The sequence below is a fragment of the Dermochelys coriacea genome, chromosome 26, assembly GCF_009764565.3.
Source record: "Dermochelys coriacea isolate rDerCor1 chromosome 26, rDerCor1.pri.v4, whole genome shotgun sequence".
Taxonomy (NCBI): domain Eukaryota; kingdom Metazoa; phylum Chordata; order Testudines; family Dermochelyidae; genus Dermochelys; species Dermochelys coriacea.
Genome location: NC_050093.1, coordinates 6977847 through 6995130, shown reverse-complemented (window position 1 = coordinate 6995130; position 17284 = coordinate 6977847). Strand labels below are relative to the sequence as shown.

At 41.4% G+C, this 17284-nt stretch overlaps 1 protein-coding gene and 1 long non-coding RNA gene across 4 annotated transcripts in view; one reads left to right on the top strand and one right to left on the bottom strand.

The window, feature by feature from the left end:
* The window catches only part of STC1 (stanniocalcin 1), a 26830-nt gene extending 11265 nt beyond the window's left edge, over positions 1–15565 (top strand). Inside the window, exons 2-5 of one of the 2 annotated variants that reach the window (XM_038384950.2) lie at positions 4464–4909; positions 7120–7262; positions 8302–8513; positions 12243–15565. In XM_038384950.2, coding sequence (XP_038240878.1) covers positions 4792–4909; positions 7120–7262; positions 8302–8513; positions 12243–12513 — 744 coding nt within the window. In that variant the 5' untranslated portion in view covers positions 4464–4791 and the 3' untranslated portion in view covers positions 12514–15565. Of the gene's footprint in view, positions 1–4085; positions 4910–7119; positions 7263–8301; positions 8514–12242 lie in introns of those variants that run through there. The other variant, XM_043502935.1, reaches the window with a different exon arrangement.
* The window catches only part of LOC119848758, a 92525-nt gene continuing 88755 nt past the window's right edge, over positions 13515–17284 (bottom strand). For both annotated transcript variants that reach the window (XR_006277077.1, XR_006277078.1), the window contains one exon: positions 13515–17284. This is a non-coding gene — a long non-coding RNA (uncharacterized LOC119848758).

Sequence of the window (17284 nt, the reverse complement as noted above, 5' to 3'; positions counted from 1 at the left end):
AACATCCTTTGGGTTTCAGTGGAGTGGAGAGGGCTCTGCACGGGGTTGGAATTGGACCCTAATCTCCTGCTTCTATGTAAATCTATCCCTTGCAGGCAAAGCCATTCATTGTGCCTGGTTTACAACCATCCCCTTTGCAGTTCCAGCTTGTTGAATGAGCTGTGTGGCTCTTTCAAGTTGTGTCAAACGGCAGAGTTTAAGGGGAGGGGAGGCGAAAGTGTCACAGCTCCTGAAGGTCTTTTTAAGAAGTTTCATTTGTTTGAAAGACGCCGACGTGCAAGGATTATGTGGGGAACAAATCAGCGGAGCGTTGCTAACTCTTGAGGCGATGCAGTTGCTCACGTCCGTCCGCAGTGCAGCTGATGGAGGGAGCTTGTGTTCTTGGGGAGGTGGGCAAGGATCTTATTACACAATGGGAGAGAAAAGAGAGCAGCTTCCACTCATCCAACGCGAAAGCAGCTGAGGAAAAAGGGAGTTGATTGTTCATTTATCCCCCCGCATTTCCTCCCTTTGCTTTTTTTTTTCCTCTTTTCCTCCAAGTTTCTGCTTGACAATCAACACAATCTTTGGGAACAAATGACTATGTAATAGCAAACGTTAGTCAGTTTAACAGGATCTATTGTTGGAGATGGTGTGAAGGGCTGATGCATGCAAGGTGAATTGTGATTTTTTTTTTTAAATATGCATTATGTCCCAGCTGGAAAAAATTAAACAAATGTTTTGAATAGGATATAAGCCCTCAAGACAAGGGAATTAGGAAGAAACTTCGCCTGTGGGAAGGTTATTCCACAAAGACCACTTCCTGGTTGTTGCACTTGTCCTGAATCATCCACAACCAGCCATCGGTGCTGGAACTAGGGGTGCTTCCGCACCTCCTGGCTTACAGTGGTTTCCATTCTATATAGGGGTTACAGTTTGGTTCAATGGTTGTCAGTACCCCCTCGATAAAAATTGCTCCAGCACCTCTGCAACTAGCCTTTGTTAGAGACGGGACGCTGCACTAGATGGACCACTTGTCTATTCCTAGTCTAGCAATTCCTAATGTTGGCTTTTGTTTTAATTATTTTTATTTAGAACGTTAATACAACATATGTGTTCCAGTGCCATAAGCAGTATGATGATTTCAGGAGAAAGGACAGGAGGTTGTTTTCATCATTTGTTGATAGTAAATGGCCACCATGCATATTATATCTGATCTGTCTCTCAGCGAACTGGAGAGCATTCCTGAATGATACCCCCAAAGGAAGGGAGCATGGTGTCATAGGTCTTACACATGACTAGCCTCAAATTTGACACTGACTCATTGTGTGGCCTCAAGGAACTTGAACTCTCCCTGCCTCAGTTTCCCCATCGTTGAAGGGGGGGTTGAGGTTTAGTTAAATGTTTCTAAAATGCTCTGAGCTCTTAATGTGTGCATGTGAGTTGATCCAATGCACCATGATAGCCAGAGAGATTAAATTCTAACCACGTCTATTCCTATTACAATATCCAGCCACCTCCTTTCAATCACCTTTTGTAAATATTTGTTGTAATAGCTGGCTATTATCTTGCTTTCTTTAGAAACATCTGACTAGTGGTGGTGTTAATACCTGCCAGCATAACTGCACGTAGGGCCTTTCCCACAGCCCACTGAAGTCAGTGGATCAGACCTCTAGTCATTAGAATGGAAGTAATAATTCATTTTTAAAAAAATAACAGAATGTTGCCAATCTGCCCAGCTTACCATTTCCCCATAGTCATTCATAGAAAGAGCTCTAAATATTTGTGTGCGGGGGGAGGGGGGGGTTTGGTTTTGCAAACTTCTTGCAGTAAATTGAAGCATTCAAAACTTGGCATGAAAACTGACCTTAGTTGGGGGGTGGGGGGGAGACAAAAATTCAGATTTGAAATTCAACATTTAGGAAAATTTGCCCATAAAATAGGAACTAGATAGAGTGGTGGTTCAGCTCCCTTTGACATAAATGCCAGTGTTCCCTTTGATTTGGTCAGAATCAAACCCCAGGGATCATTTTCACTTGCAAACTGGACTGGTTCTATTTTTTTCAAGGTGAAGAAACCCACTGTGTTTTTTCAGGTTGTTGTTTTTTGGTGTTTTTTTTTTTTTTTTTAAATGAAATTGGCACAGTTTCACAAACCTGAGACGAAACACAAAACCCCTCTGTTTCAACATTTCTGAATGTTTTCTGAACATCTGGTATGGCTGTAATTCTAACCCCCCAAGGCAGGAGTACAGCCCAGGGCCTGATCCTATTCCAATTGAAGTTGATAGCAAGTATACCAATGAGAACAGGACTTTGCTCCAAGGCCCCTATCCTTCAGCTGCCTCTGTGGGTACATCGACACTGCAAATTAAGGTGTAATTGTAGCATGGTTACACATATCTATGCTCACTTTAGTCCGGCTAATGCAGGTAACAATAGCAGCGAAGCCAGGGTGGCACAGGCTTAGCTCTCTGAGTGTGACCCCACTGGGAACTCTGAGTACATATTCAGGTTGCTAGCCTGAGTTGGGGCCTGCTATTGCTATTGTTATCTGTGCTAGCTAAATTAAAGCTACTGTAGATATGTCTACCATGCAATAATTACAACCTAATTTGTGGTGTAGATGTATCCTGTACCTCTCTGTGGAGAGGCTCCATTCAACTCGGGGGGTGGGGGGGATGCAGCAATATGCCTTTGAAGAGATGCTTGCAGAACCGTAACAGCCCCATCTTCTTCACGGCTGTGCCATTTCCTATCCTTGGTATGAGAGGAAGGGTTGAGATCATGGTACTGGACTGGGATTCAGGACATCTAGGGCCTATTTTCTGGTCTGCCTCCGAGTCAATGTATTATCATGCACTAGTCAACTCAGATTCTTTCTCCACACAAACTTAGTGGTTTAATGAAAGAGGCGTTTTTAAAACTGATCTAATTAAATTGGTACAAAGCCCACTTTTATTTGTTTTATGAAGGGCTTACTTCTATTTTTTTTTTTTTTTTTTTTTTTTTTTTACTGAATTAAATTTAAACCAAAGTAACCCACTGTTGAACAAAATTAGTGTGTCTATGCAGGCTTTTGGGCTTTTTAACTAACTCAGCTTTTAAACCAATTTTCAAGTAATTAGTGCAATCTTTTCATGCTGACAAACTCCTCGTCGCTCTGTTGCTGCAGTTCTTCACCCTGTAACATGGAGACAACAATACTTTCCTTCCCCAAAGACAGGTTTCAGAGTAGCAGCCATGTTAGTCTGTATTCGCAAAAAGAAAAGGAGTACTTGTGGGACCTTAGAGACTAACAAATTTATTTGAGCATGAGCTGTAGCTCACGAAAGCTTATGCTCAAATAAATTTGTTAGTCTCTAAGGTGCCACAACTCCTCCTTTTCTTCCCCAAAGAAGCATTGTGAGGATAAATCTATTAATGTTTGTGAGGTGTTACGAGATCCGCGGAAAAGCAGAGTTCCCATGACAAATGATACTGGTATCTATTTCTAATTTTTCCTGAAATTAGATTTTTTTTTTTTTTTAATCCCATAAATCTTTCTTCCCCACACACCCTCCTACCCTCAGGTTCAAGATCTAGGGCCAGCCTTGTTTACTTTTAGGCCCCCTTAAGCCCCTGTACACTTTCAGAGTGCTGTAAAGGGGCCCTGGTGTAAATAAGAACCAGGCTTCCAGTGTCTTAAACATCATTTGGTTTTAAAAACAAAGCTTAAGAAATGTGTTGCCTCCTCAGGTCGTGAATTTGTCGGGTTTAAAACCAGCCGCAACAAAAAAGTAAACGATCAACAGTTGTTTCTCGAGCTTGGTCCTGTTCTATCATCCAAAAAAAAGTTTATGATGAAGTGTCGGGCATGAATACCCAGTTTATTAAAACAAACAAACATTTGCTGACTTTATGGGAAAAGGGGCGGGGCAGGGGGAAGAGAAAGGACATGCTGTTGTGAGCATAGGTCGAAGCTTATACTGTGGTTATGCACAGGTGTGTATCAATATGCGTATTTGCATGTTGGAGGATTTAGGGACTATATGTATGGTCTGTATAATGTTTGGGGGGAGGGTGATTGTGCCTGAACTCTGTGTGTGCTGCATATTTGGGGGGGTGGGGTGGGGTGTATACATGTAGTGTATGCAAGCACTGTGTATATAATCAGTATGCATAGATGGGGGCTGCTATTTATGTGCATGGCTGACTGGCAGTATTGACTGTATGCAACCTATGTGGCAAATATTCATTCTGTGTAATACATGAAAATGCCTCTGCTTTAATTAGCTGATCTACTTATTTATAGACGATAGACTATAATATCAGTATTTTCCTGCAGTAGCTACTAAGTAACTTTTTAAAGCAGGTGATCTTGGGAAAGAGTTAGCATTGTCGTGCAATTTCCTTGAGCAAAATTAATCACCGGAAGTTTAGGTTTTTTTCCCCCTGGCTTCTGTGAAGATTAACTTTTTTTTTTTTTTTTTAATTGTTTGGCAGGTCCTTTTAATTGGTTGGAAAATATTCTTCCTGTGAAGTTCCAGTGCTCTGGTGCTTGAATGAGCACAGTATCCCATTGGCTGCCCATACCACCTCCTGATTGGCTCCAGATCCTGGAGGGGGGATAGATAAGGCCGGCTATAAAAGCCCTGAGCTTTGCTCTTGGTCCCCCAGTGAGCAGGAGCTAGGGGTACAAGCAGAGCAAGGCTGCAGCAGTACTAACTCCTTGACAGACTCCTTTCTCCGTGAGTGTATCCAGATCCGCATCTTTGCTGAAGCCGAAGAAAGAAGAGACCATCTCAAAAACTTAGCGGAAACTTGTCAGAGAATGCTCCAAAAGTCAGTTATTCTCCTGCTGCTGGTGATCAGTGCTTCTGCATCCTATGAAGCCGAACAGAATGACTCTGTGAGCCCCAGGAAAACCAGGGTTGCAGCACAGAATTCAGGTAACACCCCTCAAAGAGGGCTTTAGATCTGAGAGCCCTGATGTGTTTAAACTGTTGCAAATATCTCTGCTGCTAAATAGCTAGAGAGTCTCCCTTCATGGCTGTTAGCAATAAATTATATAAGCAAAAATCCTAGGAAACTGATTCTGGGTAATATTGATGCATAGCTAAAGGAAATCTCATTTCAGGAGATAACCTGCAAATGTACATATAGCAGATATTAAATGAGTTACATGCACTTTTTTCTCTGTCATAAATACACTTTAATGTTAAATTCCTTGCTTACTAGCAAGTTAAAGCTGCTCCTTTGAAATATCTGTGTGTTCAAAGGGAGAAAGAACAGGATTTTTTTTTCTAATACCACTTCAGAGAATGTAATAAGCTAAACATGTGTCCACTGTTAACAGGTTGTCTTAATTGTCTATAGATATTGGTCAGAATGGTAACATGAAAATATAAGCACACTTACCTAACTAGCCTCTACAATAGATGAGAGGAATAACTAGCAAGTCATCATTAAATGGCTCTACTTTGTGTGCTATAGGTGTCCAGATGAGCTGAGCACATTTTATGTTCGCTTGAGCAATGGAAAAATAAAAATCTGTCTTTAAAATATAAGGTAAAGACAGTGGGGAGGGATCCTCTAATTTGGAGCTCATTAAGAGCTGTTTTATTTTAGATCTGCAGGGCTTTGCAGTACTATATGAGGGTGTTTGCTCAATTTCCTTTTGTATTTGGTTGCTATAGAAACATAAGATCTCTCTCTCTCTCTCTCTCTCTCTCTCTCTCTCTCTAGTCCACTGTGCCTAAAACAATAAAAGCCTAATGCATATTAAACCTGCTGAAAGCAAGGTTATAATCGGAACCTATCAAAACATATAGTTATGAAAACAACTTGAGATGGCCAGGGGTGAATTAGGAATAGGATCATATCAATCTTTCTCCCCAGGTGTGTAAGTGGTATTGGAGCACAGAGGCTGTATTTCTTTTTCCCTCAAAAGATAGCAGTTGTAACAGACCCCTCTCTAGATTAGGAGCTAGTTTTTGGTACAGGTTTTCCTCTACTACTCTGCATATAGCCTCCTGTCTCTGACCTCTAATATTCTGATTTAAGACTCCAGGTTGACATTCTTCAGGGAAAAGAGTAAGTAACAAGATATGACAAAAAGTAGTGAATATGCCCTGCACAGGGACATGATTGAACAGACATTCAGCTTGCTAGAAAAGGTTAATGCCCGTTAACTTTAAGGCAGTAATCTGGTAATACAGTTGGCTCATTGTTTCAATACACCCAATATCATTTTTTAATACAGAGAAATGTTATGTTCTGCCATTTTCACACATTGGTGCCTGTGTCTGAATTATTTTAATTACACGTTGATCTTCATTAGTTTAACTGCCTGGCTCAAGTGTTTGTTCTATTTTCATGAAAACCTTTATCAGAGCTCTGCTCTGCTTATGAAGCAAGTAAGCAGGGACTATCTATGCTGCAGTTGAACTAATATATGGACTAAAACTTTCTCCTTCCTAGCACAATAAAGTACTCTCAACAGTAGTCAAAACAGCCACAAGAATGAAAATGAAGTTATCCCATTGGTTTATTTTATTTTATTTTTTTTTTTGGCTAGTGTCCCTGTGCGCTACTGTTTCCATTTTTCCCTTTCACCCATTATATATGATCTAGATATTGTCAATTCGCCTTTCAGACTAATAAACTATTGGAGCCCCAGGGCTTTTAGCTGTCGCACAGTCTCCACTAGTTTGCCTCAAATGCACTAATTTTTTTCTCCTTTTACATTAAGTAGGCTCTGCACAACCTTTAAATAAAAAATGTGTAAACTCAAGAAGTGGGATAAGTAATGCCTCTGGTCAATATTAAATGAAACCGACCAGTAGGAAACATTTTTAATTTGCGTGCGTCTAGGACCTGCAACGGCCAGTCAGAAGATCTGTGTTCTGGTCCAAGCTTTGCTGATGGTTTATTGCATGACTTCAATTAATAACTTGCCTGATATACCTCTTGTTTTTACTCCCTTCTCTTTCCCCCCACCCCCAAAATATCCTGTGTCACAGGCTATCACTTGACTACGTCTACAAGAGACTTCTGCAACTTAGTCGTTGGTAATGTGCTTTGTGCCCTCAGATGAAGGGGGCTACGGAAATGGGAAGCATTGTGTAATGTAGTAAGGTGTCCTGTGCCTGTTTTCCAGCTGAAGTGGTTCGCTGTTTAAATAGTGCCCTCCAGGTGGGTTGCGGTGCGTTCGCCTGCCTGGAGAACTCTACGTGTGACACGGATGGCATGTACGACATCTGCAAGTCCTTCCTCTATAGCGCTGCTAAATTTGACACTCAGGTACAGTACAAGGCTCACTTTTTTTTTTTTTTCTTTCTTTTACAGCTTCCTCTTTATTCAGGCCAGATTTACACCCTGATTCAGCAAAGCGCTTGCTTAATCCCCATGGCACTTAAATGCTTGGAATTGAGATTTTAATTTTGTAGTTCCTGATCCTGCAATGGGTTCTGTACAGGTCACCCATAGTTCCTAATGGGCCTTGCTACTACTTAGATGCTCTTGTGGGAACCAGGACTTTTTGCTTTTATGGCCACAAATCTATTCTTCGGGGAGATTTTCCACAGAGCGAGTGCTGTGTGAGAGGACTTGGCAGAGGCTGTCTTGTGGGGCAGAGAGCTAAATTTCCTCTTCAGGAGAAAATATAAACGTTATTGTGGCTGTGTAACCTGGCACAGACATGTGATTTGAATTGGAAGTCTTCAGCCCTGGGAATGCAAAACCGGATCAGCCTGACTCTCTGGAGCTGCAGATTTCCTCCCCCCCCCCCTTCTTTTCACATGGAATAGCTAGAGAAAGGGCATAAGTAAAGGACTATAGTCTTTTGGCTTTGCTAGGGACGTTTAGCCTCCTCTATAAAGGGGGCATAATAACCACCTCTTCCAATAGGGGTGGGTGACACCGTTTGAAAGATCTCACGGTACCTTAAAGTGAAACACCCCACATCAGGATGCGAGCCTCAAAGCCTGCTTGGGGCACTCAACACCTTACAGGATTGGCCCCTATATATGCAATATCGCTATCGCACAGCTGTGACACCAGCATTTTTGGCCTTTTTGATGCTTAGACTGGGAAGCTCTTTGGAACAGGGAATAAGTATTGTGTTTGTACCTTGCCCAGTACAATTGGGGCCTTAATCAATATTTATATTTACAATAATTAGGAATACAAGCCAGTGGAACAAAATGCCTTTACCGTAAATGGGTTTCTTTGACACATAACACATAAATAGCGGCAATTAGCAAAAACAGGATATTGGTTAACATTTTACGACCGACTTATGCCGTTGCACGTTAAGATGCTGCTGCTTCTAAATTTGCAGGGAAAAGCCTTTGTGAAAGAGAGCCTGAAATGCATTGCAAACGGAGTTACTTCCAAGGTTTTCCTTGCCATTCGGAGGTGCTCCACTTTCCAAAGAATGATCTCGGAGGTGCAGGAGGAATGTTACAGCAAACTGGATATGTGCAGCATTGCAAAGCGTAATCCTGAAGCCATCACTGAAGTTGTCCAGTTTCCAAATCACTTCTCAAACAGGTATGTGGCTGTTTCCTTATGTGAAGCATACAGGAACACAGAATGAAGCACATGTAAAAATTAGACTCGGGTTGAGAACATCCTTTTAAATGTTCCAGCTACAGCTCACTTTATAAACATGAGCAGGGGGGCCAAAAAGTACTATTTAAAGTTCTGTACATTGGGGGAAACGGTGAAACTAGCTAGACTAAGAGCTCTGAAAACCAAAAAATTCTCAGCTTTGTTTACTTTGTGCCTAACTTTGTTATACTTAGCAGCCGTGTTACTTATAGCGATGGATGTTAGATCCAACATTTTCAGACATGCAGTTGAGTGTCCCTTTAATTCTTATGTTGAACGTCTCTTAGTGAATATTGCAGCTTAATTTCCTCCCAAGGCAACTCCACCTCTCTCCACTGAAACAGGCTCATTCTGTGTTTAATATAAATAACTGAGAATGCTTTGCTTTAAAAAGGGCACCAGCTAAAGGGCTCTCCTATGACTTTATGTTGTCATAGACTCATTAGGTTGTAGGATTCTGAGCCTTCCCTACTCCTGATAAAATAGAAGGTTACAGCTAGCGTGGGTATGTCTGCAATGTAATAATTATTTTGGCTTGGAGGGGGAGGGTTTTACCAGTATAGTTATACTAGTACAATCCCTAGCGTGGATACAGTTACCCCCAATATAAGGGATAACTTATTCCCTTTCCTATATAGGAGTAAGCTATAAACACCTGTATGACTACATCTACCCCAGGGTTGGGGTGTTGTACCAAGTAACTATACTGCTACAGGCGTACATAGTAGACAAGCCCTTAATTTTATAATCTCTTGGGTATAAATGTTTAATTTGCACCCCTGAAGAGTTCAAGTGACTTGACTCTCTCTACATCTTTGCACCTTGTGTGGTCACTTGCACACTGAAATGGTAGAACAGGTGTAAGTTGCGCCACAAGGTGCAAAGCAGTGGAGAATCTAGCCCTAGGACAGGGTCGCTGTTCCTTAAGAGACCTGTCTTGGGATAAGATGTGGTACAGGAAACTTCCACACACAGCCTTCGACCAGCGGTGAAGCAAAAGGATATTGTAACATGTTGAATAACAAAAGAAGCAGGATTTCCCAGCTAATAGTTTACACTAAGTTCTCCTAAAGCATCCTGCTTTCCCAGCCCAAGTCCCAACATAGACACAAAATAAGAATGTGCCAGTTGGCACAGAATTCCAACAGGAAGTAGTTAAAGGGTCATGCAGCTTCCTCTGATTTAATCTCCAGTCAGTAGCCGTGAAGGAGGAAGGCCCTTCTGCCTCTGGACATGCTGTAGCTAGATTATTAAATGAATGGATTTTAATCTTTTGTAAAAACATCAGATTGTATTTCTATCCAGTAACTTTGTGTGCTGGAGAGATAGCTAAGGCGTGGAAAAGGGGTGTAGGCAAGATCTTAAGGGACCAGGTAGGGAAGGGGATAGAATCTGAAAGTTCAGTTGAGGATAAACACAGCGTCATCATCATTCAATAGAACCTCTTCTGCAAAGGATGCTAAGTGAGCACAACTTGACACCAGGAAGAAGAGATGTCACTAGGCAGTTCTCAATCACTAGTTTCTGTGGTGCGTTGATACACCTGCAGCCGCATTGGATAACATTCTGTCACACTTTGTATTAAGGTTAAATGTATAAATTCTTTGGCCACTTATGAACACCTCTATTGATCCTTTTTGAAGGGTTAATGCATTGTCTGCATCCAAAAAGTCTCTAACATTAGGACTTTTTCTATAACCTCTCCTGATGTACCTATAACTAGAGCTGTGCAACTAATGGATATTTTTGGTTCAACCTGAAAATGAAATTTTGAAAAATCTTTGCATCATTGAGAGACATTTTTAATGTGCCAATCAGAGTAAGTGAGATTTTGTTTTCAATTTTTTAACAAAATTGAAGGAAACTTTCTGAAAAAGTTTAAACACTTTATTTCAATTTTTGTTTGTATCGAAAAACAATTTGGTGACCTCAACGTGAATTTACGAAATGTTTTGAAGTTGCCAAATAAGCATTTTTCTGCTGGAGAAAAATAAAAATTCAGCGTAAAAATTTCACCCAGCTCTACCTATAAACATAGTACTTTTTGCTTATGACCTCTAACACTTTGTAAATGTCAACTTAATAGAAAGCGTCACCCAGAACTCCCTCCTGGGATGGTCTGAGTTATTAACCTTAGTACCTTACTCCAAACTCCCAGGCCTTTCGCTCCAGTTGTAGCAGAAATATCAATGTGCCCTGACCTGTAGCAGTTGAGGAAGAAGCCTGCAGTAACATCTGTGAGAAAAGCACTGTCTGTCTTTTTCCTCCTCTTTACCCTATGGCCTTCTATCCTGCCCCCAGGGCTTCTGATACTTCTACACCTCCCTCCAGTTTGTTCTCTAGGAGATCAAAATGATTGCCCTTAAGTCCCCTTGTTCAGGTTTGCGCTGTCTGCTTAAGTGATAGGAAGAATCAACACAGCTCTCTCTGTGTCCCATTGAGGAGAATTCTTTTGAGCACTGTTATTTCTCTGCTTGACTCCAAACAGAGATGTGGAAACAGATCAGCACAAATTCCTGGCTCTCTCTTTCATAAACAGGAGAGCAAGGAAAGCATACTCTCAGGGCCTTGTGCTAAAATAAAATTCCACAGTAGAGAGTAGAAACTGCAGTCACAGGCCCTGTGGAAGGCAAAAGGGCCTGATTAAATTAACAAACTTTCTCATCTTCAGCATCTTACTGCTGGTTGTAAGTCCTAAAAATTCATCCCACTAGGAATGCATGCATTTGTCAGGCTATTAGACCTAAACTGACCTTGTTTTCTTCTTAACTCTTTCTAAAGACTACACAGAAGGGGGGAAAGGGTTGGTGTCAAATCTTCATAGAAGAGTCTTAAGACGCATATAGAGATTCCTTTATAGGAGTGGACATACATTATCAGACCAACGGTCCATCTAGTCCAGTGTCCTGTCCAATGGTGCTCAGTGCCAGATATTTCCGAGGAAGCTGCAAAAAAAGCCCTAAGGCAAATGATTAGGGAATAACCTTTGCATAGGGGAATTTATACTCTGGTGCACATAAGGGTCTAAACTTATTTCTGTCCATTATCATATGGTCCAACATGTGCTCAAATCTATTTTGAGCTTATGGTCTTGATATTACACTTGTTTGTGGGGATGAAATAAGGCAGTTTACAATTTTGATGGTTCTTTAAGTCCTGATAAACCTGTGACCTTTGCTTCTAGTCCACCACTAACTTGCCAAAAAAAAATCAGAGTATCCTTTACTAATTTGAGCAATAATTAGAACCCAAATTTGTATATTTACCGTTCAGAAAGTTTACAGGAGCACAGCTAGGACTAGTTAACTAAAACTAGAATTTTGTCCCAGAAACATAGTTACTGTAACTCCATGAATCAAAGATGGAGATGCGTACATGGTGTTAAGTCTCTGGGATAGAGGGCAATCTATGTAAATTGATGCTAATATTATAACTTGTGTATTTGCTATGAAACTGTTACAGAGCAGGACCTGGGCCCACAGTCCTCAATACACCACAGAAACCAACCCCGACAATTGCAGTTCTCTCTCAGCACCACAACTTTTCTGGAGTAGGCTCTTTCAAACTGATTTGTTCTAGCTTGGGATCAACTCGTTCTCCCACTAGTGGGGTAACAGCACAGGAGAGAGAGAATATAATGGGCAGTAACTGTCTTATTCACGTATCCAGGTATTACAACAAGCTTGTGAGAAGTTTACTGGAATGTGATGAAGAGACTGTCAGCACCATCAAAGACAGTTTGATGGAGAAGATAGGACCCAACATGGCCAGCCTCTTCCATCTGCTGCAAACAGATCACTGCTCTCAAACGCACCCCAGAGCAGACTTCAACAGGAGACGCATCATTGAGCCTCAAAAGCTAAAAATCTATTTCAGGAGCCTCCGAGGTGAGGGGTCTATTCCATCCCATGTGAAACGTACCTCTTCAGAAAGTGCATAATTCCTTAGGGGAGAGAGAATGGGTGTGTAGGGGATCTAAGCACTACCAATATAGAAGCCTCTTTTTCTAGAAAAGTTAATACACCCATCCAAATGTACTGTAGGCTGATTTTAAATAACAATTAGAAACTGGTTTTAGATTTAGTCGTTCATATTTTCTATCCCTCTCAAACCAATTTGCATGGAACTAGGCTTCTGTGTTCAATGTCCCAGCTTTCTGCCTTTGAAATTTTTCCATCTCTCTCCTCTTCCCCACCAAAAAAAAGGGAAATCATAAACCTAGGCTTTTACAACAGTCAGTTCTTCAGCAGACACCAAATTATCAATGAACTGTAGCTCAAACACCCTTGCAGTTTGAAACCCACTCGAATAGTTTAACCTTATTAATAGTATGAGGCTGGTAGGTGGTGATGGCTTTTAATGGATCTATCCTAAAGATATCAGTGGAATTTGTGTTATGAATCTGTGCTGGCCATGGACGAATATGAATGTCATGTTTGGATTCTTGGTCTCAGTGACATACAGTCTTAATCCTCTGTCATAAAACTCCCTTACCCACTTAATCTACCACAATCAGGTCTAGCACTTATGGAGGACTGTTTGTTTGTTGAGTATTGCCCTGCATCTCAGTGCAAGAACGACAGCATGGGGTGCAAGACCATGTGGTGACAGCAGATTTTTAAGTTGGTCAGTCTTTGCATTGGTTTAAAATCCCCAGCATCTTTATGTACTGTATCTAACTGTTAAAAGCTTTAAAAGAATCCTTAACAAAACTGTCTTAAAACTAGAGTATTAAAGGTCTTGGTCTAACTGTGGTATACATAGTTTTAAAATCTGTCATGTACTGTACATAAATTCCAGAAGAGTCTGCTTAAAAGAAGCAGAATATAATAATTTTATTGCATATAAATTTAGTTTTGTACCTTAGCTTTATTTTTTTTCCCCTGGAAACAGTATCTCTGTCGTGTTCAAAAGTACACATTCCTCACGGTGGCCTTTTTATAATGAAAGAGAGAGAAATTGTTTAACCACGTATTAGAATTGGACCAGACAAAAGAACTGGTGAGTAGCTATTCATACTCACAGATAGGCTGGATTTGGACTGCCCAAGCTACTTCAGGGGTTACCACGGTCCTGCCTGGGATGCAAGTTAAGAAGTCCTGCTAAAAAGCAAATCTGGGAATTGTCAAATGGCTGACAGACCAACTCTTAAATATCCCGGCTGCAGCTTTCAGAAGGGTCACGTCTGAGCCAGGCCAAGGAAAAGAGCCATGTTGGGTATGTCTAAAAGGTAGCCGGGCAATCCAAAACACATGCATCGCTGTGTCTGTTGCAAGCCTGCGTTTCCTACGATGCTCTTCTGGACAACAAGATCTGAACGAGGCTTACAAGTTGGTTTTTTTGGCACTCCTAGCTGAAGGCCTCCACAGGAGCAGCCTTTCTGAACAGGAGTCTGGCTTGGGTTCTGTACGCCAGAAAAAGCAACCTTGTGTTGTGGCTTGTGAGCAGCAGGATTGATTCCAAAATCTACCCCCTTGGAAACTAGGTCTGGGGGGTAGCTGATTCTGGTTCGGCTCGTTAAGAAGCTAATCAAGTTCTGTAAAAGGCTAACAGGAGGGACATCTCTTTTTGCAGAATACAAAGCAATAGAACTTTTTAACCACAAAGCCTTTAAACAATGACTTGCTGCTAATATATTAAAACCAGATGTAGTGGCAGCATTTCCAGAATTGCTGTCTTCATTAAACATAGCCCCAAAGTGCTGTTGTAAAATTGTAAGCAGCAAAAAATGTTGCTGACAGTGATTTTTTTTTTTAATATATATAGATATACTCTGAATTGTGCAGTCCCGTTCAAGCTAGGTGCAACATTGTCGTTCATTCTTAACACTGTCAGGTATACTGGAATCCAATTTAAGGAGGATGCAATCCTACAAGGTGCTGCATGCTTTCCAGTGGGAATTACGGGTGCTCAAGTAGCAAGGGCTTGATTTTACCAGGTGCAGGTGCTCAGCACTTTGAGAGGTACCATTAGGAAAGGGGCATTAAAACAGGAAGTCTACCAGAGTTTGGGTATCAAGTACACTACACAGTTACATAGGGGCGTGTCTAGACTGGGGATTTGCTCCAAATAGAGCTACCAGTATAAATGCACTGGCGCTGCGGTCCCTTTACATACAGAGTGCAAAGCAGCTATTTCAACCAGTAAAACTCACCTTGCGAAGCAGGTCAAACACTTTTTCCCTCTGAACATTTTGTTGTTGGAAAAAGCTGTCAAGCCATTTTCCAACTATTTGTATAAACACTGCTTGGGCATTTAAATAGCCTTAAGGAAAAAACTTAACATTTTGATTGTCAAAAAAAATTTGGTTTTCCAATCAATTCTTATCAGTTTTTCACCTGGGGAGGACAGGGGGTTGGGTCCTTTTCCTGAGCAACCCTACTACTGTGGTTTCAAGCCGGGATAAATCTCATCTAGTGGCTTTACCTCCTCCCCCCAAGCAACTACTCATTGCAGAGAAAATCTGTTTAACATAAATAGTTGAGCTGCTTAGTTTATGCCTAATGTCTCACTTTTTCCCCCTTGGCCTACAGTAGCACTAGCACTGCAATACAGTCACACAACTTTTGTAGGGGAAAAATGATTTTCAGTGTAGAGTCTGACTGTGTCACACCCATTTAATCTCTAATGCTTTTTTTTTTTTTTGGTCTTGTGCTCACTGCAAAGTGATTTTCTTGGGGGTCGAGGGGCTTATCTAGAAGCGTTTGCATGATTCTCATTGTGATTTGTTTGCACTTTAGACATGTTTGTGCCATTATAAATTTGCATTATGTATTTATAATTTAATGATACTTAGGGGGGTTTGGTTTGGTTTTTTTGACTGATTACTGGAATAAACAGTGAGCATATCTGGTATATGTCATTATTTATTGTTAAATTACATTTTTAAAGCTCCATATGTTCATATAAAGGTTATTTGAAACATATCATGGTAATGAGAGATGCGAGTTATTTTCTTTGCTTATTTTTATAATTAAAGATGCATAACTTAATATGAGGCCGATTGGTGGATTCCTTCTGAGACAAAATAAAATGTTAAATTTAGTCTTTTTCTAGTGTCTGATTTTTACTAAACCTTCACTGTTTGGAAAGACAAAGCTTTCTAAGACACTGCTGACTTGTACATACTTTGATTAATTGTTAAAGTGGGGTGGCAAAAAAGCCAACCACGTTTGGAGCACACAGGCTCCCGCCACTAAGGAGTTTACAGTCTAATGTCTCTGGAGGGCAAGTCCCGCATTTTGCTTCAACCAGTTTAGGATCTGAGCCATGAGAGATGCAACAAAATATGGTTTTGTATTTCAGTCTGTGTCTTCCTGTCATTGGGGTGACACCTTACCATGCCCCGCTATCCAAGACCTGATATTCAAATGCCAGTGTGATATTAGTACCTCTAAGTCCAAGATCCCTAGGAGAAAAGCAGGTTTCTTGCCTTGGTCTCTCCACCTTGTTCCAACGAGAGGTGCAGCTATATTTTCTTTCATTTTAAAAAGTCATGGGGTCCCTGGTTCCAGAGTTGTAAACCCTGAAAGTGTTAGTTAACTAATACTAGGGGAGAATATCCCATGACTCCACACTGCGGAGCGGGGATAGCACTGCCTGTAGGAACACAGACAAGGGTCTATCTACACTGCATCTGGAGATGTACTTTCCAGCTCGTGTAGACTTTACACACAATATAGCTGGGGCTATAGTCAGAGTTTGTTGGGCGTCTAACCCACCACGTTGCCACTGCACTCGCTCAAAGCTAGCACACGTACTTATCCATGGGCCGGAAATTTGACACCCAGAGTACCTCTCTCTAACAAATACGAGACCCATGAACAAAGCTGCTATAGAGAACATCCTGACCAATGGATTTTAAGGCCTATTTATTTTAATCTTTGCGTAGCACTGCAAGTGCTACAGCGGCACCACCGTACCCCTGTAGCACATACCACAGCAACAGAAGGGCTTTTTCCATCATCGTGGTAAATACACCTCGTCAAGAGGCAGCAGTTGCATCGACGGAAGAATTCCTCCATCGATGAACCTAATGGTGTCTACAATGGAGCTTAAGTTGGCTTAACTACCTCTCTCAGGAGTGATTTTTTTTTTCCCCCCACGCCGCTATGTCCACGTAAGTTTTAGGTGTAGACGAGGCTTTAGTTCCTGCTAGTTACTTTCAGCCCAAGTTCTATTTCAGCACTCATAGGATCCTCCTCGCCCTAGTAGCTAGGCAACCTCAGTCACTAATGGATTTTGTCTTCACAACAGCTCTGTGAGGTAGAGCAGTGCTCTCCTCCCCATTGGTACAGATCAGGACCTGAGGGACAAGGTACAGGTGAGCGTATAGCCCATGCTGCCGTGACTCCACTACCATTGGTATAAGAGCCAAACTAGATTAAAGCTAGCTCTGGTATGGCTACAGGTGCTGCAACTACAGTGTAGACATACCTCTGGGACTTACCCATGTCACTCTAGGGATGAGCTAGAAATTTGACACAAGTCTCCTGCGTTGCAGTCCAGTGCCATAGCCAAGGTATTCAATACATTTTAAAGGCAGAAGGATGGTCGAGTGGCCAAGTGTTTCATGTCACCTCTGTCCACAGAGGATAAGCACCTATTGTACTGCCCATTACAGTAACTCTTACCTCATAAGATAGAACCCTGTGCGGTGGATGCTCAAAGTCACCGATTCAAATTCCGCTGTTCACAGGAGACTCCTGAAG